This window comes from Falco peregrinus, chromosome 8 (genome assembly GCF_023634155.1).
Source record: "Falco peregrinus isolate bFalPer1 chromosome 8, bFalPer1.pri, whole genome shotgun sequence".
Lineage (NCBI taxonomy): Eukaryota > Metazoa > Chordata > Aves > Falconiformes > Falconidae > Falco > Falco peregrinus.
The window spans coordinates 16,573,253-16,600,299 of NC_073728.1; the positions used below are offsets into that span (position 1 = coordinate 16,573,253).

The 27,047-nt window shown below is 37.0% G+C and overlaps 2 protein-coding genes across 5 annotated transcripts in view; one reads left to right on the plus strand and one right to left on the minus strand.

Moving 5' to 3' along the window:
• Positions 1 to 1,649: 1,649 nt before the first annotated feature.
• Positions 1,650 to 26,973, minus strand: DNAJC10 (DnaJ heat shock protein family (Hsp40) member C10). The gene is made up of 23 exons (XM_055812951.1): positions 26,840 to 26,973; positions 25,807 to 26,176; positions 24,043 to 24,208; positions 22,211 to 22,261; positions 20,718 to 20,800; positions 20,405 to 20,536; positions 19,568 to 19,661; positions 19,297 to 19,374; positions 17,931 to 17,974; positions 17,414 to 17,551; positions 15,974 to 16,063; positions 15,103 to 15,216; positions 14,250 to 14,364; positions 12,333 to 12,460; positions 11,943 to 12,059; positions 10,590 to 10,691; positions 9,389 to 9,544; positions 7,909 to 8,042; positions 6,276 to 6,329; positions 5,732 to 5,879; positions 5,157 to 5,276; positions 3,822 to 3,938; positions 1,650 to 3,252 (listed from the first exon to the last, which is right to left on the minus strand). Exons 2-23 carry the CDS (start codon positions 26,005 to 26,007, stop codon positions 3,241 to 3,243), a joined length of 2,394 nt encoding a protein of 797 aa, XP_055668926.1. The 5' UTR covers positions 26,008 to 26,176; positions 26,840 to 26,973; the 3' UTR covers positions 1,650 to 3,240.
• The window catches only part of PDE1A (phosphodiesterase 1A), a 249,081-nt gene continuing 248,240 nt past the window's right edge, over positions 26,207 to 27,047 (plus strand). For 2 of the 4 annotated variants that reach the window (XR_008748561.1, XM_055812952.1), the window contains exon 1: positions 26,210 to 26,694. The gene's annotated coding sequence lies outside the window, so the exon portion shown is untranslated. Of the gene's footprint in view, positions 26,695 to 27,047 lie in introns of all 4 variants that reach the window. The other 2 variants (XM_055812955.1, XM_055812956.1) reach the window with 2 other exon arrangements.

Consider the following 27,047-nt stretch of genomic DNA (forward strand, 5'->3'; position numbering starts at 1 on the left):
GCAAAATAGGGTGCCAGAGATAAATTTAAAAGCCATTAGGCTTCCATATGCGCTATGCCACCTAGTGTACAGCACACTCGTATTTTGTGTTTTCGTTACGTGTTGCTCTTCCTTTGTGCGTGTAGTTACATGGGAAGGAAAAGGTACAAGGCTGACCTCGCAGTCTGCTGCTTGCAACTTCAGACACAGGGCAAGGCTGCCAATCTTTACTTAATATCCTGGCAGGTCCTAAGCAGGAGAGGCCCTGGAGAGTGCTCGTGCCCTGCTCTGCCTTGAGCGAGACTTTCTGTGGCACGCACAAACCCACAGCCCACCACACCTGTCCACCCCGGTGCTGTCTCACTAGTGGTGCTAGGAAAGGAGTGAAGAAGAATAATGAACACTATCTACAGCTAGCTACAAGGAGAAGTGGAACAATCTTGTTCATACAATGACAGTAGTAATTAAGTTTAAAATGAATTTAAATGAATGTAAAATTATATTTAAAATAAATTATTTAGGAGAGGGGGAGTAAGGAATGGTGGAACATTACTTAAAACCAGAGCATTCATTCATGTGCTGTTTTGGGTTCATCTTCTACTGGATTTATTGATGGGCATGTGAATTTGAAAGTTTTTCTTTTAAAATATGAAATGAACTTTAAGTATCAAACCAGCCACTAAAATATGACAATTATTTGTTTTGAACTATGTTTGGCATTTTGGCATGGGGGGAGTATATTCCAAAATATTTGTTGACCGATACAATTCTTTATTGCATTTTGAAATTTCATATTGTTCTGGGTGGTTTTGTGGTGGGGTGGTGTGGTTTTTGATTTCTGAAGCATGAGGCAATGCTGACACCTCCATAATTCTACAGGAGAAAACTGAGGGACCTGGTTACTTCAAGATGTTCTTATTTAAAAATAGTGCTGCTCCAGAAGTATCTTGAGTAACCAGTTTAAGCCCTTTATTGGTAAAAATTGGATCATGGAATTACATGCATTTGTTCTTAAAAGAAGGTTGGAGATACAGCTATGTATGAAAGATTTTATTTATTCGTATGGCTGGGAACAAAGGCAAAACTTTATTACTCACTGCATTTCCCCCAAGCTGCTTACTGAAAACTTTCAAAAAAACCTGTGAAAACTTGGAAAAACTCAGAAACCTGCAGTGCCCACAGCTTGCTTGCTCTCCCTCTGTTCTGAACATCTTTTTTGCCCCATGCACATCCATTTGGTCTCTAGCTTAAAAAATTCAAAAACCTGGATGCGAAGAGCATCATATACAAAATTCAATCTCAAAAATTAACTTTATTAATATTTAAACTAAATCCTCTTCCCCACAGCCTAACTGAAGTTCAAAACCAGTAGCCAACACAAAGTCAGTCAGTATAGAAGATACTTTGATGAGGATAATAGTGTTTGTTTTTCGTAGTAGTTATCTATATGCTTCAAATGACTAAACCCAAAGTAAGTGATAAAGTAACTTTCTACAAAAACTCTAAGTATGAATAGTCCCATAGTAAAGCTAGAAAGTTTGTATGTTACCATCATCCTCTGGAGAGACTGCTCTGTGGCACTTTTTTTCTCTCCTACTAGTCTGTTCCTCTTAGCAGAAATAAGAGAGAAACCATACGCTAACAGGAATAAAGAAGAAACTGCACACATCCCTATAGTAGGTTATTTATTAGATTTTTAACGGTAGGATCCTAGAGTACGTAACCATGACCTCATTCTCCAGGAAGAAGGTAAGAGGTAGGAAGCGAAGTTACAGTTAAACATACACGTGTAAACTGACTAAAACAGAGTTTGTATTGGAGTCACAAAATACCAAAATTTTCATTTTTGACAGGGACTGAGTTTGAAGTTTGATTTGGATGGGGGAAGGGCCTAATTTATTAAAAAATAGATGCACTACATTCTCTTTTTTTCTCAGATCAAAACACTGCAAAACCACGAAGCAACAGTGGCAGCCCTGAACACAGGGGAAGAAGCATGTGAATGGCTCAAAGTTATGAGAACCTCTTCCTTTTATTTCTTGCTGCCTTCTTTATAAAATAAATTACTTGTAAATAATGTATTTACAAATTATAATACTCACACTATAGTGACTAGTCATGCCAAATCTAAATCCATGAAGAGCAGGGAGAAAAGTTCATCTGACAAGTTCTCAGCAGCATTTTATTGAAAATGTGAAACATTTTAACATTGAACTCTAAATGCAGCAGTTGTTTTGTTGTCCTTTGTCATTTTTCTTGTCTACTGAGAAGCTATCGAAAAGACTAAAGAGTGGGAATTCTATTAACATGTATGAGGAGACAAGGTACAGTGTCCATTATTAAAAGGCACTTGCTCTCCTGCTTGCCTAAAGATAATACAAAAAACAAAACCTCCAAAACATGTCTGCAGAGAAAAGTGGTAATACCAAAAAAGATTAATATGCCCACAGAATACATTCATATTTTAAAAGACAATAATAAAGTTATGACCTAATAACTTAATCAGATGCTTCAGTGACATAACTGAAATTGTGGAAGCCCATGAAACACTGAGTTTAAAGTCCTTGACTTTTTTTCCTTATTTAAAAAAGAAGAAAACCCACACCAACATAAACCCCCACCAAACCAAACAACTAAAGAAGCTCTTCAAAGCTCTCTTCATCAGGGCACCACCACCAGTGCCACAACATAGTCATCCACTCCAGGGCAGAAGCAAATGTAATTCAACAAACCTGTCCCGCTACCAGTTCTTGATTTTATTTATTAACATTTGACTAGACATAATGCAACCCCAAAGCAGAATAATCATCAGGTAAAACTGTCTTTCAAATAGACAATCCCTCATTGTGTTTCTGCATTGCAGAGTGGTTTGAGTGCATATTCAGCCATAGGCTGAGTGCCACATTCAAAAAGAGTTTGAAAAGAGACAGAAAAATATAAGGAACCAGTAAATGAGTAGGCAAAAGTGATACAGTCCATATTTCTGGTCAGCTCCAATGTTTTGACTAGGACGAAGGGAGCTGGTTTGTCAGAAGAGGGACATGCAGAATTCATTTGCAGAAACACTGAACGCTTCCACCAAAATGCTTTCATCTCCCCACAGTTTAACAGAATTCATACAATCACATATGCCTGTGAAGTCAAACTAGTTTTCATCTCTTTTCTCCTGTCATGAAAGTAATCAGCCTCATATTTTCCTCATGGTGTCCTCTATATTCACAGCTTCAGAATATTTCGAGTCATATCTACCTCCAGTACCACTTAGAGTTCATCCTAGTGACAGGAAAATAAACAAGTTATTCTGAAAGTACAAATAAAAAAAAAACCAAAACCAAAACAAGATTACTGGCAGGTTTTTTCTGTGATTTTAGACTTCTCTGTAGTACTAATTTTTCAATTGGAAAAATGCTTCTCTTAAATAGAATTCAGGGTACTTCTGAGTTAAAATGTCCATCCCATTCTTGCACTAATCAGCCTCTGTAATTTGGTGCCTGCTTGCTAAATCTAGTCTAAGGATGACACTTAAGGATACAGTACAGCTCTTATGTTTAATGCAGCTGTCCCATGAACATCTATATGTCCTGTGGATTTCTAAGTTCTGCTGGGTCTTGGCATGATTAGTGTTGCAGCTGCAGTATTCTCTGCTACACCTGTGGACAGGGGAGAACTGATTTTGAATAAGTAACGGTAACCAAAACACGACTGGAAGTAAGATGTACCTGGTACTATTTGAAGATACAGCGTTTAATATTTCACAAAGAGCAAATACTAACGTCACTTAAAGCAGCTATTCTTTACAATAATATCAGTCTTGCAAAAGGCCCCACAATAAGTATTCTTACCTTATTTCTAGATTTTTTTCTTTTTCCTTTATTTTGAATTGCTTCTAATTTTTCATTCAAAAGGTCAGCAATACCTTTTGCATCTCTGCTGTCTATATATTCCCCAAGAACATTTTTCTGGGAAAAAAATATTAAAAATTGTGTAACATTAACCATTCTCTACACCGAATAGAAAATCTGCTTACTTTCAGATAAAGTTCAAGAGGAGTGCAGGGAGGAAGACATGGTGGCTCCGGCAAGTTTATTTATGATTCACAGGTATATTTTTAGCTCCTTTTAAACAATGCTAATTATAGTAAGAACCACTCTTGGCTGCTAGTTTTCAAAATGACACAAGATTTGAACTACGTAGATTTTGTCTTGATCCTTACAAGAAACCTGAAATAGTTGTAATTTTCTCACATTTATACAGCTCAGTAACGTAGACAACCCATTACAAAGTCTGCCACTTTGTAATCTCTGTTCGTGAAATCTGTCTGTGTGGGTCGCTACTATGGAGAGCTGGAAAGCCATTCCTCCTCACCACAGAAAAGTCTCATTGAATTTGATGGGATTGGGGCAAGAAGGATTTCTAAAACTTTCCAAAATAGATTCAGTTAAAAAAAGAAAAGGAAAGTATAATTAAAAGAATTGGTTTAACTATCGGAATGCATTGAATATTTCTCTTCAGCATTGATACATTTAAAAAGACGACTATAAGATTCTTGTAATTTAGTAGTTTTACCAGAATAAAGGCAATTTCCTAGACCTGTTTGGATAATTTTCAATTTTTTAATTTATTACTACTGTTCTGCTAGTAGCATATGTTGATCTCAGAGTCACAGTGATAATTGAAATGGTTTGATAAGGTTTATTTTTGAGACAGAACACAGTATTTTTAGTCATTTTTCAATCTTAAAATCATTTTTCAAGTGATAATTATAATGAAATACTGCGATTATACTGAAAGAGATTTCTCCTTAGCCAAAACGAAGTTGTCCGTATTTCATTTGGAGAGAGACCTTTCCTGCTTTTGGGTAGCCAGTGGTAGAATTAGTTAAGGTTGAAAAACACTTTGTGACATGAGATCCCTGAAAAATTAAACCCTGGTTCTAGTTAAGCCCCCATTTTACTGTTCTGTTACAGTAACAATGTGTTATTGAAAAATAATAAACTTTACATTATCATTGTCCTACTATTTTAAGTACTACTGAAATTTATTATTACTGCATCTCCGGAATATCAAAGTAATGCACTTTAATATGTTACAGAAATAATCTCTTAAGTCTTACTGCGACATGAAATAGATCTACTAACAGTACCCATTCAGCAGCGCACACAAAGGAAACACTTTACCTTTGCTCCTTGGTAGGGGTAAAACTTAACAGTAGGGTAGGCTCTGATATCAGCTGTTTGACAGGTCTGAGCATACGCCTGACAGTCTATTTTTCCAGCTTTCACTTTTCCTTTAACATTCTAAAAAGAAATGCATATTAGAAACAAAATTTCACATTTCCATGGGTGACTCTAAGCAAATCATGAATAAGCCAGCAGCGCAGCTGGAAGTAAACAAAAAGTGTTGCTCAAATCTTTTAAATATCTCAAGGCTAGTTGCCTGCTTGCTTCTCAGACTGTTAACCTTGTATGAGAAGTCCCTGCGTGTTCAGCGGAGCACTACTACTTGAATTGAGGGCAAAGCACATCACGGTTCCAAAGGTCACCTCATCATAAGCTGAAATCTGTCTCCATAGAGGGTCTGTGCAAGGGACAATGCACACTGGCAAGTGGGACCTACAAGCGTGGACTTTCAGTGAGAAGGAGGCTCACTGGGGGTATGTGATTTTTGGATGATTGCTAAGAAAGAAAGTGCCAATCAATTGTATTTTAACCATTACCACTATAACAATCCGCTAATACAGTTAAAAACCTACCCTTGCAAGGATCTCAAATTCAGGAGCAAAACTTTGGCAAGGTCCACACCAAGGAGCATAAAAATCAATGACCCAGTGATCTTTTCCATTGAGAACTTTTTCTGTAAAACTCTGAGGAGTCAGGTCTACAGACACCTGTGGTAAATATCTGTGGAACAGAAAAATAACAGTCATAATCCATTCAAAACTTTAAAACATACCCAAATTCCATTTAAGCATAAGAAAAATTTCTGAAATAAAGAATATTACTAGTCTGAAAATCCCTACTTTTACCCTTTGTACTATAAGACAACTGCTTTGTAAAAGTGGAAGACAGAATAATAATACGGTCTTCAGAAAATGGGTGGACAGTAAGGAATATGCTATTTCTCCATATTTTAAAAACTTGAATCAAAAGATGTGGAAACTTTTAACATCTCAATTTGAGCAATACATATACCTGAATGTTTCTAATTCTTGATTTACAGAGCATTTAAACATTAATTTTTCCTAGCAAGCAAACTATATAAGCAGCTTGTGAACAAAGTTTAATGCAGTAACTTACCCCAATGCCCAGCCTCTCAGTGAATATGAATCTCTGTGCCATCCATTGTAGCTACTATTAAAAGATTAAAAAGAAAACAAAAATCCAGTTGCACAGTAGTTTGCATTGTTTGAAAAAACACTCCGTAGAGTGGAGATGACAAAATGATGAACTTAAATGCAGATGTATTAGGATGTATTTCTACCTCGCTTTCAAATCTGAATAAATAAAAATCTTATTAATACAATTCAAAGATACAGAATTAAGGACCAGAAGATGAAGAGAAGAAAATTCTATGTCAAGAGAGCAAGAAACTTGATTTGGAGCACATAAGCTTTGATAGCTAGAATGAAAGATTTTCAGTAATAACTCCAGATAAAATTGCAGGCTCGAAGAAACATGAGAATTAAATTGAAACATCTTACATATTTCCTAATTTATGTTCATTCATTACAAGAACAGAGTTATTAATTTTTTATATATATATATATATATATATTTCCATCAATGTGACAGTAGAAAAGCCAGGCAAACTGGTTACTTGGACTTCCAGGACATTTGCTTAGTTTTGAAATTCCAGTGGCAGGTTAGAAAAAAAGATTAATTCAGGATTCATATCCACTAATTTACAACTTTATAACGAAGTATTTTTCAATAGTTACCTGGTCAAAATCTGACTTGATAGTTTTGGGTGATCTTTATTTTAAGAGACAGACTTCCTTATTTTTGCAGGAAATAGCTCACTCATGATTAGGAATTTGGCACTTAACAGTCATATTCACCAACTTAGTTGTTTTCACCAAGAAAAATATATCTGCTTTTCAAAGAAACTTCTTCTAGAAGAACTGAGTAAAAGCAAGCATTCCAATGATTAAAGCTACTGAAGTCTACTGTTAAACACTATGATGGAGAGGCATTACAGTTTATTCTCTGCCAACACTTAATAGAACCTTCCAGTTTGTAAAATAATGAAGCAACACATCTGCTATTTCAGATGGTTATCTATCTTTAAATATGCATGTGCTTCCCAAAATCCCTGGATCTTGGAACAGTACTGCGAAATAGAGGGGACAGGCTGTTTGTTTTTGGCCAGATTTTATTTCCCATAGAATTTTTTTTTGTTTTGTTAATGACTAATGCTTCCACACTAATGACACAGTGAATGGGATAACTAGAGATAGCACCTTTGCAAAAATTGTCTATCCTAACAGACTGTTGGCAGGGGGGATGATCAGATGGCTACATCACTGTTCCCTAAAGATAAAGCTGCAATCAATTAGGCCTAGTAGTATTTTTATATTATATGATTTAAATAATCAACTTTACAGGCAATTAAAGTTAGAAAACTGCAAATCAATAAGTAACAAGAAATAAAAATTAAGATTCCTGAAGCAGTCTCAGTTCAAATTACTGAAATGAAATGGCATAATAGAATGGCACTAGTTTGAAGTAACAAAGTCAGAAATATCTAGCGCAGTAATGTTATAATAGTAATATAAAAGTAATATCATAACATAATATAATAGTAATATAAAAGTAATACCGTAACAGCCTGCTTTAACAGCTGTGACGAGCCTTTTCTACAGAACGGAAGGTATTTATTTGTCTTGTTCCACATCATCTAACATTTCCCAAACTGAAGTAACCTACTTACAAATATTGATGAGCTGTGTTTGATTTTTGAGGAAAGAGTCTTATTTCAGGATATCCCCGAACATTTTCTTGGTGACAGAAAGAATAGTATTTTTGACAATCCACACTGCCTACGTTGATTAATCCATTTAACATCTGAAAAAAAGAAGAAAACCTACAATCAAATATGCTAATCAATTGTACTACGAGTTCAGTAATGCCTCAGAATGTAAGTCTTAATCACTTAGTTGGGGACAAACACCCAACAAAAGAAACCAAGATTATCCCATGGTTTTCTTCCTACCTGTAGATGGGTCACTGGCCCCTGATGAAAGGCAGCCACCCAGGCGCATTCCTGTCATGCACATGTATTTGAGTATAAGCTGCATGCACAGGGCTCAGGAGGCACCTGCCTTGCCTCAAAGGTGCATAGGAGTGATTATTTAGTATCAGAACTACCTGTTACCGTGTTTCGTATCCTAGGCTCAGTAATTACGACAGTATGGATGTGCTATCGGTTGCACAGTTGACCTGTGTCTTGACCACACTATTTCTTGCAAAGGCCCAAACCACGTGACACGGGCAGGGAAGCTGATGATTACTGAACACGTACTACAGAGCTACTGACACTTCACAGACATTTGACTAGAATACAGAATCCTGGCGAGAACTCCTAGTCTAGGTGAGTTCTAAATGTCTGACAGTCATGGAATTTTTTCCAAAGCCCTACCTTTTTTACCTAAAGTTTCTAGTTCAAATTCCTGGTAACGTGTCCAGGAAGACCCAGATGGTTTTCATTAAAGTAATACTACCTTTGCAAATGAGAGAACATTGTAATGACCCTGCAAAACAAGAACACCCTCCCCAATCCCAACAATTCCATATTGATGTGTGTGTAGTTCAGCTAACTGACAATGAGCCTTGAAAGTGTATGTTTAACATTTCTTTACTTTCAGTGAAGAAAACAAGAGCTCAGAAAAGAGTCTTCCTAGTACAGGAAATAATTAAGATGCAGAAGACCGAATTCCTTTAACCTGAAATTCAAGTCAGAGGTTTCCCCGAGGTCTACGTGCTATCCTAAAGATGACTAATGATCATAAAGAATACTGAGAATAAATGGGCAAATTATTTCAACCAATTGTTATTTATGGACAAATGGTTTTTTTTCATATTTTGTTTTAAACAAATGCAGAGCTGTTGTCTATATAAAGCACTAAGCATCGATGAAAGTTAGCTACTCTGAATCTTTTCTTGGAAAACACACATGTATCAACAGGAAAAAACTGGCATACAACATCGATGTACTGAACTTTTAAAAAATTAAAGAAAAACGTTGTATTTGAAACAATACAAAATTGTCGTCAGGTAGGAATTCCCTGTTTGTCCCCAGTATTAATCACTAGTCTTTCCTGGCTGACAGATCTCTAAGACAGCAGTTGTACTATCTCAATAATTGCACAGAAGAAGACACAAAAGCAGAGAAATATTTGAATGTCACTTACTCTGGCCATTTTTTTCCATTCTGGCATTAAAGCCTGACAAGGTCCACACCATGGAGCGTAGAAGTCAACCATCCAGATTTCCTCTCGTTTTCTTCTCTGAACTAATTCGACAAATGTCTCTGGTGTTAGGGAGACCACCGATGGATTCCTAAGATCCTAAAGTGAAGACAGCTTATATACATACTTTGCAAGAACAAATTATCCCGTATCCAGTGCCATCACATACAAACAGACTGAACCAAATCCTGGGAATGTTCGTCTTTTAGTGAAATATGCTTGATGCTGTGGTAGGGAGGACTCCATGCCACTGAAAGGCATGGAAGCATCAGAAATCATCCCTTCATTACAATCACATGCCTGATTTGTTGAGAAAAGTGATCAAAAAACTATAGCCAGGCTGCAAAAGTTTTCTACCTCTTCTCCAAAAAGGGACGCAAAAGGCAAGAAATTCAGCTTCCTTGGCAAGAACAGGCATTATGAGACTCAGCCATGCTGTTTAGGCTGTCAACACCATACGTATTCTTCTGGTGCACTAGGGGCCTCTGGATAGCAGCTGAAAAAGACTATGTCCACCTGTTCCTGCATGTGTGCTATTACACCTGCTTTTCCTGGGCTACCTGGAGAGAACAAATAGTCTCTTCAAAGAGCAGAAAACACTCTGCGGATCTAGCAGTGAGAGAACCTGAATGCTGGAGGAAAGATGGGTGCCAGAACTCTGGCAGCAACAATGACAAGTACCAACGATTTGCAGTTCAGCAAGTTAAGAAAGACCAAGAAACAGCTGAGAAGCATGGAGGGCAGCAAGCTAATTGACAAAAATGTGAACCTCCTATGTTAAGGTGTGTACGTGAGGCATTTTCACTGTAATATTGTAGCACTTCATGCCTTTAATTTCTTTATCCTCTCTATGAGATAGAAATCATTACTATTACTCTGCAGATTGGAAGGGATCTTCAGTTATTTGCTAATGATCTTGAAGAAATTACTCGACAGAGTAGGAAATTATTCCATCAGGTGTCAAGTCCCAGACGGACAGTTGCTGGATCACTTCCCTTGCCCAAAAGGTTGGGTTTTTTCCCACTCTTTATCTTACTAGTCTTATTAATTTTAAAAAATAAAAATCTTGGACTCTTCCAACTAAAGAACAAGTTTGTGGATAAGTTGCATACAGAGCATGCAATGAGAATTATAATTTACATACCTCTATAAACTCTAAGATCTGCTCAGCAGAGTGATGTCCTTCATATTCATGAACATCAGACTGATTGAACACAACTGTTGTTGGATAAGCTCGAATGTTATGCTGACAAAAACAATAAGAAATTGCAAGGAACGATTAGGCTTCTTGTACTTTAACTGCCATTGGTATCGGTGGCTCACAACTGCTAAGCTGTACAGTTTGTACAGTACAACTGCTCAGACTTAGATGCAAATGGGAGTTTGAAACAATACAAATCAGTACAGGTAGGTTGCCAATTGTATTCAGAGATGGCACAGTTTGTTCTGAATTTGAAAACCAGCCAGTAGTCCTTTTGCTGTGCTCCACAATAAAGGAATTAATCCATGGGCCTTCTAAGCCCTAACTTTAAAGCTATTCCCAGTCTTCAGGTGCAAATACTTGTACTGTATGAATAACAGTATTGTTTACTACTGAACACAGATGCTTCAATGATTTGAATTCTTCAGTGTGTAAATACATCTAAATAAAACAAAAAAGTTTGTCCTTTTTTGCTTATTTTTCATGTGTTTTAAGACGTTCACATTTTAAAGATAAATAAAACAGTAATGTAAAAAGCTCTTGTGAAGAATAAAATATGGTTGCAGGAAAGCTGTCAAAATGTGGTATTTTCTGGAATTCAGGAAAAGTAATGACAGTAATTTCTACCACAATAAATTCACTGAAGTAAAAGTTAAGTAAATTTAAACATGAAAAACTAGTCAAGATTTTTTTTAAAATTAATTCCATTACTATATCTTTAAATAAAATGCAAATTGGTAAATAATAAACTTTCTTTTACTTTGAAATTGATCCTGCACTACTTAAGCACTATAAAACAAAAAGCCAAGCCAGTTAAGGTTGAACTGAATTAGAAGTGGTTTTGCAGACACCTTCAAAGAGCATTATATCAGTATAAAACTTGTGTTTTAAAATATTTTACTATTTTTTAAACTTCTATGTGAAGAACAAAAAGAATGCATGTACATATGTATATACACACTAGGAAAAACTTTCTGGGTCTGCTTTAATTCTTTTTTTCCTCTTAAAAACCCCAGGAATTATTAAATTCTGACACTTCCAGAGTCTTCCAACAACACTATGAAATCAGAACAAGGTGTGACTTGTATTTTGCATTAATATATTATCTGTAGTGGTTACATAGTTTGCTCCTTTGAAAACAATGATACAAGTGTCCCTTTTTGTTTACTACCCTTTAAGAAAGTAATATTAAAGAACAGGCATTGTCTGCCCCCATCCCACTGCCCCCAACTAGAAGAAAAGTAATATTCTTTGAAAGGATTTTTTTTTTTTTTTTAAAAAGTTTCTGCATCTTACCATGTTGCAAAGCCCTTCATGGACAGTACAGTCTAGTGTTCCAAACTTAAGCTGACCATAAAGATGTTTTGATGCTTTTCTCAGCTCTGGTAACAAAGCTCGACAAGGAGGACACCACTAGAAAATAAAATGCAAGTAAGTGCAATTGCTTTCCCTGCAGTTGGCTCTCAGGAGAACGTACACGGTTTGAGATGAATAATATGCTGCTTTGACCACAGAGTCCACTCAATACAAAACCCACACGGACTAGGAACTAGTGCTGCCAAGGAATGAGAAATTACAGTACCATCTCATGATGACGGAGGACACTTTCAAGATACTGGTAGTATTTTGTTACGTAGTCACCTAACAGATTTTAGAAGAAGGGAAATGTAGATACTACATATTTACCGGTGCAAAGAAATCCACAAGCCATGGTTCCTTCTCTTTGTCAGGAAAATTCTGAGGTCCCAGTGTGATAACATGAGAGTTGACGCTCTCTTTGGCAAATGCAACAATGTCATATAAGATCTTCTTTCCTTCAAAGAGCAATGTAAAAAGGAAAATTTATTCTTCTCTATGAGAGATTTCGTTAAAAAAACCTTAGCCACAGCAACACGAGTCCCGTAGTTCCCTTGGCTGATCTTTAAACATGGCGTGCCTAAATAAATTAGACAGGTACTGGCTTGCTTTTTCACAGGATGACAATGTTCAACTGTCCTAACCTACACAGGAAAGACATACTCTAGGTGATAGTTGGTATTTGGCTAAATATTAAACTGGATATTTACCCAATATTAGCCAAATAAATGTTTTATCCAAGACATAACATGTTTTTGTCAAATAAAATGACTGTTTTTTTTGAATGGTCTGTTGGCTGTTATACCATCTTACTAGTGTTTGTTGGAATTAAGAGTTCCTATTCTAGATAACACTTGCCTTGGCAGAGGTATTGAAAACTTCAAGCAAAATAAATTATATTGGTAAGTCACAGCTATTTAGGTGTAACTGAAGTTCCTGCTGACACAGCTCCAGTGGGCAAAGATCAAGTCTCTTCATACCCTTCAACATACTTGTCAGCAGAAATGAGAGTTTGTGTCTTGAAATGAACTGAGAATAAGAACTTCAGGGTAACTAAATCTGAAGTCACTGCACAGTGACTTAGTAAGATTTATTTTTGTTCTTAGATTTTGAACTGTTGAAACCCTTCAACACAGCATATTAAAAAGCTTTTAAGCTGTTGAAAGCTCTTCAACACGGCATATAAAAAAGCTTGATTCTTTCGCATATTCATTGTTATGAATACTGGAGCAAGATGACTTGCAAATGCTCTAGATGCCATCTATTTTGTAAATAGTAAAACAAACCATTCAGAAAAGAAGGTATGCGCTGTAGTCCTATGTATTTCTCTTACATTATTTGTAACCTATGCCATTATAAAGAGATCTAAAAATGCTGTATGTATATAACCCTTTCTTGGCTTCTTTGCAGGAGGGGGAACTGCAAAAAGTATAGAAGGCTTTTCCCAGCAGGAACCATTAAATGTACGAAATCATCTTTCCCTCTTAGATACAACTGATCTTTTCGAAGCGGTCAAAAACGTTCCTCCTTTATTACAGTACTGGGGTTGAAACTTAATTCTAGCAAGCTGTTTCTAATACTTCAGAGGCTGAAAAATGAGAACTTCATCTTGCATCATTGCCTTGTGATGATGCATTCTGGATGAAGCTACACCTATTGCTGCAAGCTACAGGTTTTGCTTCAGGCTCAGTTCTTCAACCAGTATGTTTGAATCCTTTCAGCGGTACACAGTAACAAAGTTCCAACCTTTCCTGGAAGGAAACTACTACTTTGGAAATGAAAGTAAGTGGTAAAAGTCTCAGTACAGATTTTCTTGGATGTTAGCCAACAAAACATGGAACTAGTTTTAGTGCAGTGAGACATATAATCAAATCCTGAGCTTCTCAGCTTGGCAGCACGGTGTAACTAGCATGTTAGGCCTCGGTGAAGTGTGTGCCTTACACCACTGTGGTTATCCTACTCAAAGTATAAGCTGTCCTGATCAGCTTCAGAGATTTCATTTGTATGTAATTGTGTAAATGACACTGAAACAGGCAGGATAATAAAGACAAAATAAATCCCTTGGCTTGCCCAGGAAAAAAAAACAGGAATTGGTAGGTTTGTTCAAGGCTACAGTAAGGTCAGAGGAAAATTAGCAAATATCAGAACTACAAAACGGTTCTTTGGGAAAACAAATGCACTTGGCCAAAGACAGTGTCATCTCAAAGGGATTATGTAATGACTTGAATTTGTTAAAGTTTCCCTTACCATGATGAATTTCATAATCTCCAGTTCCTTTTCCTTTGAAGACTGCTAAACAAGGCTGATAGACATATAGTTTGTTGCAAATGGTTGGTGAAGAAAGACAGTCAAACTTGCCAACCTAATTAACAGATAGTGCCATTTTAATTACAGTATCCTAATTTATATAGATTAACATATTTTGAAAGTCAGTAAGAGTAAGGAAGAAAAGGTAAAAATATGGAAAAGTAAACAGAGGTCTTAACTATGATGTTTGAGGAAAACTACTAGCACAGCTGTATTAGGTTGCTTGCTAATTTTTAAATCAAAGGCCAAAATGGGGAATAAAATCTTAAAGAATCCTCTTTTTTTCGCCCTCTAATAAAATAGCAAGGACGCAAAAAGACACCTAAAATAGATTTGACATTAAAATTTTTCTAGTCAATGCAACAATTTTTCAAAAATACATACCTCAGATTAACACAATCCATATGTCTTCAGTACAAAGTTTGAATTTGATTTTTTTATTAAGAAAACTTTCAAGACAATTATAGGGTTTTGTGAATAATTAAAATAAAGTTTCATATACATTTGTTGTTGAAGTGTTAACTTTTAATTGTTAACTGAATGAGATCTCCAGCAACATTTCCCATGAGAGAACAGATTTAAAAGATAAATATTTCCTAACTACTTTTAAATGATTCAAACTGTATGGGAAACTTCACTGCTTGCTTTAAATTAAAAATTTTATGACAGATATACCATATGAGAGTGTATCTCTTTCAGTACCACAGGTGATAGTAACAGCTGATAATAATGAAAAACGTAACTTGTTCTCTGAATGTAAATGGTACTTCACATTAGATGAGTGAGCACTTACCTGAATATGTTCATCTTTAAGTAAAAACTTAAGTTTCTTAAATTCCTGTACATTTGATTTATCGCTCTCCCCAAACTGGAAGAAAAGCAGCCATCGGTGATGAGCCAGATGGTCCTTTAAATAAAGGAACAAAACAAAACCACACACAAAAAAATTATTCCCAACTTACACTAACTTGTAAATTCCTTTTATGTTTTACAAAGGCAAACACTCAATTATTCAGCTGATCTCCAAATGACCTCCTACACTAAACAAATTCTTTCATGTAGTCCTTCCACTAAATTTCCTTTTACTGTCTTGTAAAGAGGGAAAGAGGAAAAAAAATTCTGAAAAAAAAAGCTGGATACATGCTACCTTCTACACTTTTTGTTTCCTTTTGCGTTTCCTGTTGTAGATTAAGCTGGTAAATGCTACTACAAGTATGAAAAGAGGTTTCTTCTTCTTTTTCCTCTAAGACATGAGTAACATTTATGACTCCTAATTTCAGTTCACACATAACTTATCATGGATCAACAAGTTGTTTTTTTTCTCTCTTACATTACTGACAAAATTTAGAACATTCTCTACAATGTAGTCAATTTTTAAAATACTTGAAAGTTACAATTGCAAAGTAAGTTGCAATAGCAATTTCTGTGGTTTTCTATTTTCCTATTAAATAAAACCCCTCCCTTGCTTTTGTTTTTTTGCTAAACAACAAAAGTAAACACAGACAAACAATGTTAAATAATGTTGGCTACAAAGAAAAAAAGTAATTTTCAGTTAAACAAATATTAGGTTGTTGTGTCAACAGGATTTGAAAATGTAAAAAGTAATGATAAAGATACAAAACTACATTATTTAAAGAAATCTTAATTTTTTTTTTTAAATTTACCTCTAATGATGCTGCAGAGATAATTTCAAAGTCCGGCAGATGCTGCATTACTTCCTGATATATTTCTCTGGCATCCAAGGACTTAAGAAACTAGGAAAAAAGGTTAACTGTGTTTACTATAAGGAATTACAATCAACCCGACTGTTGATGATTAGTACTCAAAGTGTCAGGGAAATTATTCTGATTTGTTCCTTGCCATCAACTGAAGGGTACAGTTAATAACATGTTATTTGATCGACTTCTTTTGCATATATATAATTTAACAAACATCACTCTCAGAATACTGCTTTTTAGCTTTTCCTACAATATTAAACTCAAAATATCACATTTTGTCAAAATGGGGGCTAAAATTAAAATTTCAAGCCAAATTTGACAATCAAGTTGATCTCCAATCTAGTCTTACAGCCTTCCTTAACTGTACTGTACAGATATGCAAGTTTCAGTAATTTAAAAAATTTAGGAAGTAATATGAATCAGTAACTCAAGAGTTGGTAAGTTACAAGGTTGAAAGTAAGTAGGTTACAAATTTAATTTCCTCCTTTTAAAGATACAGGTAACAGTAGTGACAATAAAGGAACAAGCTGTGCTTCAAACTGAAAAGTGTCTCCCATCAATTAAGGAAGTTAAAACTACCACACAAACCCAGAAGGAGGTTGCAATATTAGAACAGGGCTGAACAATACAATCCATACTGACAGACATCGTAGGAGTACTTTTATCACACAGCAGTACTCCGCTCAGAGTAGTATTTCTCAAACTCGTGATACCCAGGGCACACTCCTTCTGGAATAAAAATGTGGGGCATGTGGCAAATCACAGAACTGTAGAGTTGTTTACATTGAAGAACACCTTTAAGATCACCACGTCCAACGGTTAACCTAGCACTGCCAAGTCCACCACTAAATCACGTCCTTAAGCACCATATCTACCGCCAGGGCATTAAAAGACCACTTCCCTGGGCAGCCTGTTCCAATGCTTGAGAACCCTTTCAACAAAAAATCTTTTCCTAATATCCAATCTAAACCTCCCCTGGTGCAACTTGAGGCCATTTCTTTTTATCCTATCGCTTGTTACTTGGGAGAGGAGACCCCCAAATTTGCCCCGGATAGCTGGGTAGCAGAGCAGCTTTAGAACTAGCTCTTGGGCCTGTCACAGAGCACATCCCACCCCGTGTTCCCACAGCTGCTCGTGGAGGCTCCTGAGGTGGCTAGGCAGAGCTACAGGCTGCAGCATGCTCCCGTTCACTCTTCAAGCACAGCAGCAAACTGGGGACCGCTGCCTTAGAAGCCAGGAGGGATACAAACTCATACCAGGGCATCCAAGCTTAGAAGAAAAAAGTATCTTTTCAATTGTATATAATCAGTCTGAAAATTATTTACACATTCCTTTGTCATCACCTTATTTTATCTAGATACAGAACAGTTGAGGAACAACTCGTACCAAAACACCTCCTTTCTCTTTGTTATTTATGGTGGCTCCAGGTGGAAAGTATGCTGTAGTACTAGATGAGATATCTAAATTATCACAAAGCTCACCCTGGGTGCCACAGTCCATCCAGCCTACATTAACAAGACCTTCCTGTAAGAAAAAAGAAAAATAAATAAAAACACAAAACTGACACAAAACCAGAGAAGATTATTTTTCAATTTCAGGTTCAGAAATGTTTTTGAAAATCCCAACAGAAACAATTATATACAACATCTAGAAAATGGAAGGGCACCACACTGTAATTCATTAGTTAATATTCATTCATATTTCATAAAATTATTTTACAATTTAGTGTTATTCCAATTGCTAGTAAGTCAAAGATATATCACTCTTCTCTTCTGAAAGTTAATGGATGAAAACTTGGTTCCACTAAGCTCAATGAGAGTTTTAGCTACAACTTGAAGCTTTCACTTCTGTTAATTTGTTTTAAATGTAACAGGTAATGCTTTCAAAGTGAAACACTGCTTACCAACATGCCAGCTAGCTTAAGGCGCGTTTGGTAACTCAAGCAATCTGCAAAATAGAAGTGATTTATTTACAACATAAAACTTCAAATTATTAATGCACTAAACCTACTCGTTTAAAATTACCCCTTTCCTCCCTAAAAAGGTGACCATTTCAAAGGGCACACTTCCTGGCTATTCATCCAGTATTTCAGTGACTTGAAGTTGTAGCATCTAGTAATGAACACTTGATGGTTGTCTAATCTTAAGTTAAAAATAACGTGAATAACATTGTCTTGCTTCATCAACAGAGTTGTCATTAAAAAACCCCTAGTATTTTATTTGCTATACTAAGACTGACCTTTAAAATGTCTTCAAGATCAATGTTCTAAAAAAAAAAAAAAATAACCCCAAGAGGTATTTATACATTGACTTCAAATGAGATTTCAATGGAAAGACCAATTTTCTGTGATTCAAATCATAACTCACTATAATAAATACATCATATGCTGTAATTACCCATCCAGACTTTCAATAGTTACCTTCTGATGCAGATTTTTTTCTGAAATAAGAATATGCATCAAGCTCGCTTTAACTGGACCGAAGTTGAAAATTTAATATCAAAAGGACTGCAACTTGAAATCAAGCTATTTACAAATGCAAATCCAAGACTGCAGCTCTAGTTATTCAGTTCACAGAACAAAGGTCTCTTTGTAAGACGGAGAAATCTTTATTTGTCAAAGGTGTAGCACATTTACTTAGCTCTACCAGCTAACCAAGGCAACTTTCTCATACACTGTATCCAATACTGATCCCAACTTTCTCATACACTGTATCCAATACTGATCCCAACTTTCTCATACACTGTATCCAATACTGATCCCAAGAAATTCAGTGATAAACAGCTACAAAAAATAATGCAAATCTGAACTCCGTCATGACATCAGTAGTAAGAGCCAAAACTATGTCTAAACCTAATTTAAGAGAAAATACTGATGTAATTTTTTGAGCATTGGTGATTTAAAGTGGAGACACATCCTTTCTTCTACTCAGCTACCATGACAAGCTGACATGTTCTTATCCGGTATCTCTCATTTGAGCCCGAGCTGGAAAGTTAGAGGCCTTTTCTGCCAGTTCCCTTCCTGAGGGGTTACACTTGTGCTTCTGTAATGTCACATAAGTCATTAAAGCAGCGCTCAATAGCATAATCTTTCTATTAACACCCCTTTTGTCAAACTGCCTCTAAAATGGAGCTTAAATGACCCACAGTCCAAGTACTGTGATCATCTATGATCTTTTACAGCTTTTATTTGAAGCAAAAGGGATTATGCCACTATCAACATTAGTACTTTTTTCTGTCTGCCTTATTTGGAAAGTTCTTAATACACCTACCCCCACGTTCAGCACAGAAGGTGATCAACCAACCAACACCAGAAGCAAATGAAGTTTCAATGGCATTAACGAAGTTTCCTAAAAGTGAAACAATTTGCATCAGTTTGAGACTAAACATGACTATGAAACAAGGTTTTATATGTATATTAGCAAATTACAGAAAACTTTTAAATCTCAAAAATAACACTTAGCAACAGTTGATAGGTTCTGCCACATTTTATACTGTAAAAGCAATTTCAAGAACAACCCAAGCAAAACACGTGAACATTACCTGCCCATAACTCAGTGACTATGCTTGTAACATATTGCATGGCGAAGTTCTTCAAGCTCTCTTTTGACCTGTCTCCATAATATTTCACTGGTTGCTATAGAAGACAAAAGAATAAAGAATGTTTGGAATTTAATTTTTATATACATTTTGTAATGTGATTTCTTTCCAAGTCCAGCAACACAAGGATAATTTAGTCTTAGAAACACCAACTCCCAATGATTATATTTCTATTTAAATAAAAATTGCTTGCATCAGCCCATTTAGTGTATGCACAATTTCTATGTTCAACTTCTCAAATCTTATCACTGTGAAAACATGACCAACTATTCAAGTGCAATTTGTACACCACCCCTGGCACCACTACTTAGCAAACAGCTATAAAGCATGATGTACGTAATGCAGCTAGCATGGAGGAAATGTTATGGAAGGAATTTCCAAGTTTCTTTAAGTACATGGTCATATTCTTTAGACTCAAAAAAACCAGACTATTCTTTGTATTTGAAAAAGTCCATTACAATACTGTAAGAGAAACTGTTCAGATAGACTTGCTGCTTCGCTACAGCAACGCTGCTGACAGTATCTTCCCAAATCAGAAGTGGTATGTTGCACAATAAAATGATTCATAAAAACTACTGTATAAACCGGATATCTATTTTTTAAGTTAACTTTCTAAATCAAATTAGCAAAGGTGAAGAAAGAGAAAAGTAGTATATTAAAAGGAAGTAATATATTAAAAGGAAGATATTTTTTATAAAAGATCTACGATTGAACAAGTATTAAAGAACTACTCTTCCAGATTTCAATCTCTCTAAAAACGCTCTAAGTTTTATCACTCACCATTCCAGTTTTGAAAACATACAGACTGGGATAACTGTTAATCCCTTTAATTCGACAAAGCATTCTATTATCGCCACAGTTGACAGCTCCAATGCGTATTACTCCATCCATCTCCTTAGCAAACTCCCTCCACTAGAAAAAAAGAGGGGAGAAAAGGATATAATCCTATACAGGTATTATGAAAAATCAGCGCATCTTTTATTCCTGGCATCTTGAATTGCTGTCTTTGGTTCCAGTGTAAGAACTCACTTCATTAAGTTTTATGCTGCTAAAAGCAATGAATTTTTCAAGTATGTTTGTTTGTTACACATACCGTAGGTGCTAACTCGTGGCAGTGGGAGCATCGAGGAGAATAAAAATTCACAAACCACAGCTCTCCTGAGTTAACAGCAGCATCTAGATAGAGAATAGAATTTTAAGTAATGCAAATCTACAATGTAGTTATATCTATAATGTAAATTTTTCCTATATTGTTTTCCCTAAAACCTGAATTATGTATTTATGTCACAGTTAGTAACAGTAACTCGGATGGGATAAAGATTGCACCTCACTTGCACATACTAGCTGCCATAGGAAAGTGCAAAAAAAATAACTGTATTTCAGAGGATATCAGCACCCTGACTTTCAACATCTGTTCTACTAATTAAGAATAAATGTACTCTCTTCAGATTAACCTAGCTGAAACGTGTGATAGCATAAATCTGGTTACCCTTAAAATAAAAAATGAGTTCTGAAAGATTTTTACTCGCTAGAACTTTTCATTTCCTTATATCACTTAACGTATTTTCTAGGTTCCACCAGGCAATCTTTTTATGTAGAATCCCCCTCTAATAAGTGAAAAAGCAATTAAAAAATCCAAGTTAATATAATTACTAGAAAAGTCAAGGAAAACATAATTAAATACTCTTGCTTATAAAAGAAAACAGCAGCAACAAAATATACACACATAGAGGTTATCAGCTTGAATTACATGGCTTCCAGTCTCTCTGGTTTTGGATATAATTTTTGTAGTGAATTTTCCAAGTTTTATTTGCCTATATTAAAATATCCTTACAAAGAATGCATAGAATCAGCAAATCAATTAACCAAAGTAAGACCAGGTTCTCATGGAGAGCATCATGAGGCTCTGCTGTTAGAACAGTTTACAAAACTGGTTCAGCATGTAGATCCAGTCTGTACAAAGCAAACGGTACTCAAAATGCAGATGAAAAATCCAGTATTTTTTCTCTCTAGTCTCTTTTAGTTATGAACAGCTGTAATTTTAAAAGTAAAAAACCTGGATGGTATCCCCACTGAAAGTGTTGTCTTTCTAGACCTTGTTTTACTTCGCTGTGTTTTTAATATCTGGTTATCACCTTCTGCTCTTGAACCTCTTGTGCAAGGCACAATTGACTAGATTAAAAAAAAAAATACAAATTTAATAGAAAAGTTAGAAAAAATAGTTAGTTATAAATAGAAAAATAGAAAAAAAATCAAGTGAATTTTTCAACAAGAGACCAAAAAAGATAGTAATGATAAATTAGGAGAAACAGAATTTTAACTGAAATAATTTCTTCTTACAGATCTCACAAAATATCTTTCAAGCTAATCTAAGCTGTTTATTGGTATTGATCTGCTTACTAACTAGTGTTTACCAGGAAGCGTTACAGGTGGGTTTGTTTTCTTTTTCTCATCTGAAGATTATTTCCTGACAGTTTTTTTGCATAGATATGCAATAGAAGTCTATATCTGTACAGCTCAGAATGTAAAAATTATTCCTTTGGGTTGCCATGTTGTCAAACATAGAGCTATTTATTTAAAACTTACCAAATTCTCCTCTATCCAATGTTATAATTTCAAGATCATCATCATAAATACCTATTAAAAAAACACACCAATAATTGCTTTTTATTTTTGCCATCTTTAAAACAAAGACACAAACTATCATCTTATTCACAAGACAGAAGGCAGTACACAAGTTGAAACAGTAAGCTGGCAAAGAGTTTGGCAACAAAGCTGTATTTGTTTAGTAATAGGTAAACTTAGTTTATTTAATCTCTTGCTAACTCCTGCACCCTCATGCTAGAAAAGTCACCATCAGAACAGAACAGTTCTTTTGTTGTTTAAGTAGACCAGCCACCAAGTGAGCAGAGAACTTGAACTACCACTGTTACAGCAAGACTGACCAACCAGTTGTCAGGTTAAAATCAAGAAGCTTCAGCTCTCAGTGAGAGCGCTACATGTAACATCTTGAAGCTCTCACTTCTCTCAGCCTCTGGTTATCTAAACTATTTAGATCACAAAGGTGTTTCAGCCACAAGCTTTTCCACTAACAGCACTTGTGAACACAGTAGAATAAAGCAGACAGAATAAAGGTAAGGAAGACAGCTTTTCTAAAAGGCTAACCAGTCCTACCCAGAACATCACTGCAAAACAGTCTACTACTTCAAGTATGCACGAAAGGCAGTGCAGAGACCAGAAATACTATTAGACAGCATCATATTATGCTACTATAGCTACAGATCTTTTACAGTACCTAACATGGTGAGATGCCATTTCACCTGAGGTATACACTGATTAAATGCAAATAAACAATGAGAGAAATTAATTTCCACAGGTGACAAGGTACTTTTTATATTACTATCCATTTATATATCATGTAATATAATATATACGCTCATCCGTGTATATATATACAAAATATCTGTATATTTGCATATACACACGCATATATAAAAACATAGATACAGAAATACAGACACTCTCCAAACTACTGATAATAGACATTCAAGAAAATTGTTTCTCAATCAAGCAATGCAACTTCAGTCAGGTAAAATGTCTTAAATCTGTTTATCTGAAGAAGTTTTAGGATAATTTCCGTATTTTCCTGTGACAGTTGTACCTCTGGTTTATCCAATTTCTATTTGCACAGGCATTCATTTTTTAGAGATTGGGACATACTAAATCAAACCACATAAGAAAAAAATTTTGCCAAGGTGGGCGTTCATTTCAGCTTTTTCTTTAATATCAATCAAACCATGTTCTTCAGCTCCCTATTTTAGCTTACTCAGCAGCTCTGAGAACAGTTTATCCCAGCCTTTCCCTACAACTGCCTAAAAATGTGTTGAGACAAACATTAAATAACTTGTCTCAAGATCCTTTTAGGTATGATTCCATTACTATTCTTCCATTTTCTACTACCTCTTTACCGATCTGATTGTATAACTGCATATAAACCAGGCTTAGCAGTGCAAAAATCTCTCAAAATCCACTTCAGCATACTTTATCTAAACAGAAAACATCTTCCTGCATTGAAGAGTCAAAAAGAAGACTGATGAAACACTAATACTGGAATTTAAGTGAAGGAAAAAAACCAGCTTTGCACTTTAAAAAAACCCAAGAAGTTAGATAACCGAATAAAAAGGTAAGCAGCAGGAACAAAAGGCTAGACAAACAGAGTATTACATTTTTGGTACTTTTGGGTAGACTTTTAACAGGGTAAATAAAAGATTGGGTCCACAGAGAGAAAATGACAGCTACAGGAGAACAACAGAGTGGGCAGAAATTTGGAGGACACATCAGAAATGCATAAAAAGATCTGAATATTGCCTTTACCTGTGACTGGTGTAAGCAAATCACAAACGTACATCGTAACTTACCAAAATCATAGCGATAAAAGTGCCAGCTTTCATAACGACCTCCTTGCTGCTGATCTTCAAGACCTTTCTCTCCGTATTTATCATACTTCTTCCGCAGATCTTCATCTTTAAGTACCTCATATGCTCTATTTATTTTCAAAAAATTTTCATGTGCATTTGGATCATTCTATGTAAGGAAAACTATAATTAGTAAGTAATCAATAAACCATATTGTATATATAATGCTGAGAAAATAAGCTTTGCAAGTGTTTTTATATCTCTACTAAAGATGTCAGTTGTGATGGAAGCAGACATTACACTGGGATCTCCCAACAAACTACAGTAAAGTTTTCCTTTCCTGAAGCCAGATGCATCTTCTCATTTCTTCATCCTCACTAAAGTACCAACTGAAATACAGAACGAACTGGTAGGATGTTGTAACATTCTCCAGTGATCCCTCTTCTTTCAACTCTTGCTTCAATGGAAGGGGAAAAAAAAAGTAAGTACTCAAGAATGAAGACATACTACTTTCTCTATAATGTTTTCAACTCCCCTAGAATCCACACTCATTTGAAAATCTCTGATCTAAAGACAGATTCGTCCCTTCTGATCTTATGGTGTAGACAGAGGCACCCTTTTTTATTTGAAAAGCATTTTGGTTCTAGGTACCTTTAGAATTAAAATGGTGAAAAATCTGCAGACACATTTTGAACCTGCAGTTCGGGTTCTAAGCTGGTGCAGTGTAAAAGTGATGAGCAAAATCTGTAGCGTTCTCCCACCCTTTTAACTTCTGCTTACACCCTTCATTCAAAAGATACTTTTTCTTAAAGATTCTTAAGGTATTTACCTAGATACACAGGAAACTAATTACTATTGTGGAATTTGTGTAATGGCTACATCTTCTGTGTATCATCTTTAACACCGAAAATAATCTGTTGACAAATCTTTAGTAGTATTTGCATCTTTGGAAACTACAGAATCTGTTTATTCTGAAAGTATCAACACAGGGAAAACAAAACTTGCAATTAATACCTACAAGTTGGCATTTCTAACTCTGTTGAAATTTGGCTTTCTCTTTCAATCTCAGAGGCTCCAACATACTCAGTGCAGGCAGGCCCTGAGCTCATATGGTACATTACTGTCCTCTGGGGCTCTGTGCGGATGCAGTTGCACACATAAAGATCCAAATCCTCCTATTTCTTGTGAATTTCTAATTATTTCAGGAAATCGTGAGGAAAAATTGATGATGTTTAAATTTAAAAGTGGTTCCTTTGTACTTCAGAAAACATGGTAGCATAAACTGAGCCATTCCCAGTTTTTTCTCTAGTTACTCTACAGCTCCTTATTACCCTCCCTCGTTAAGGCTTGGCAGTCCCAGGATTTCTGCTTTGTCCTATTCAATACTTGGACACTGATATCAGTCTCAATGACACTTCATGTCAGGGAAACAGTAAGTTCCCCTAAGCTAAACTTTACCAGCCAGGTAATATGGTACAGACCTAAGTTCTCCTCTAGTTACAAAAACATAATCGAGAATTAAATGATCTCAAAACCTTTTTTCACTACAGCAATTTAATACCGCTGAAATTCAACACAACCACATATGACCAGTCTACCCCTTTTTGTAAGTTTCCTCTGCAGAAAATCTGAGCTGAACCACATTACCACGCAATTACTTTACTTCACAAGAACACTGAAACATTTTAGATAAACTAAACCCACTTTCTGTTCAAACATGAAGATCCATTAACTCAACAACTTTGACCTGCTGAAGATGCAACTTACCTGATTTTTATCAGGGTGCAACTTTAATGCCAGTTTTTTGAACGCTTGTCGTATTTCTCTACTACTTGCCTCTTTGGATACTCCAAGTAAACTATAGTAGTCCTGATCAGTGCACACAAGAACTATTACACATACTGAAAGTAGCAGTAAAGATCTTTTGAAGTATCTACTATAATCTCCCTTGGAAACTAGGAACTCCATTAGGAAGCTTTTGGAAAGTTTACAGGTTCCGATTCAAGCAGGTGTTGGGAAGAGTCTCCAGTAAACGCGCCAGCATTCAGATACACGGGTGTTCAGCCGTATTTATGACGGAGCTCTTCAAAATGATGGTTGTCCTACTCCATGTCACAACCCTCGCAAAAGCTACAACCTGTAAGAAGAGGGAGAAACGAGCAATTAAGTACATTCTCCTACTTCTTCAGTAAACACACAATAGCAAAGAACCCCACTGCCAGCTTGTGAGGACTGCCCCTGAAGTTCCCTGATGGCCAGTGACCTGCTCTCCGGAGCGACAGGCCACCTCTATTGCCTGCATGGGGAGCGGGGTAATCGCGCAGAGCTTTACAAACGACACCGAACACCGGCCGTTCACACACGGGAAGAGGGCGGTTTCAGTAGCGCTCACTTTTCCTTCAGACTCACTGTGAGCGCCGCGGCGGGACGCGGCTCCCCGGGGGCCGGCCGGCCGCCAGCCCGCAGCCGCCGCGGGGCGGGGGCCCGCCGCCAGGCCCCTGGCGGGGAAGGCCGGGCAGCCGCCGGCGGCCGCCCGCGCTCGGGCCGAGGACCCGCGATTGGCCCCGCCACGGCGAAGGGGGCCGGCGGGACGCGGGGATGCGCCGCCGCCTCCGGGAGGGCCGCCGGGTGCCGCCCGCCGCGGCGAGGCCGGAGGTAACGGCGCCGCGAGGCCGGGAGGCGGCCGGAGAGGGGGTGTGCGGCGAGGGGCCGTCGCCGGGGCGGGGTCGCCGCGCGGCGCCCTCCACGCTGGCGCGGCCGCGGTGCCGGCCGAGCTCCGGGGCGGTGGCGCGGCGCTTACCGGGCTGCAGGGAGGGCAGCGGCGGCGGCTCGGCTCGGCGGGAGCCGGCAGAGGGAGCGAGCCGGGCGCGGAGCAGCATGGGACGGCGGCGCCTTCACCCCGGCGCCGGGCGGAAGGGCGACCGGCGGCGGGATCCGGCGCGGGGCCGGAGGCGGGCGGGGCGGCTCCGGGGCTGACGTGGCCGCCGCGCCCGCCTCGGGCGGGGGGC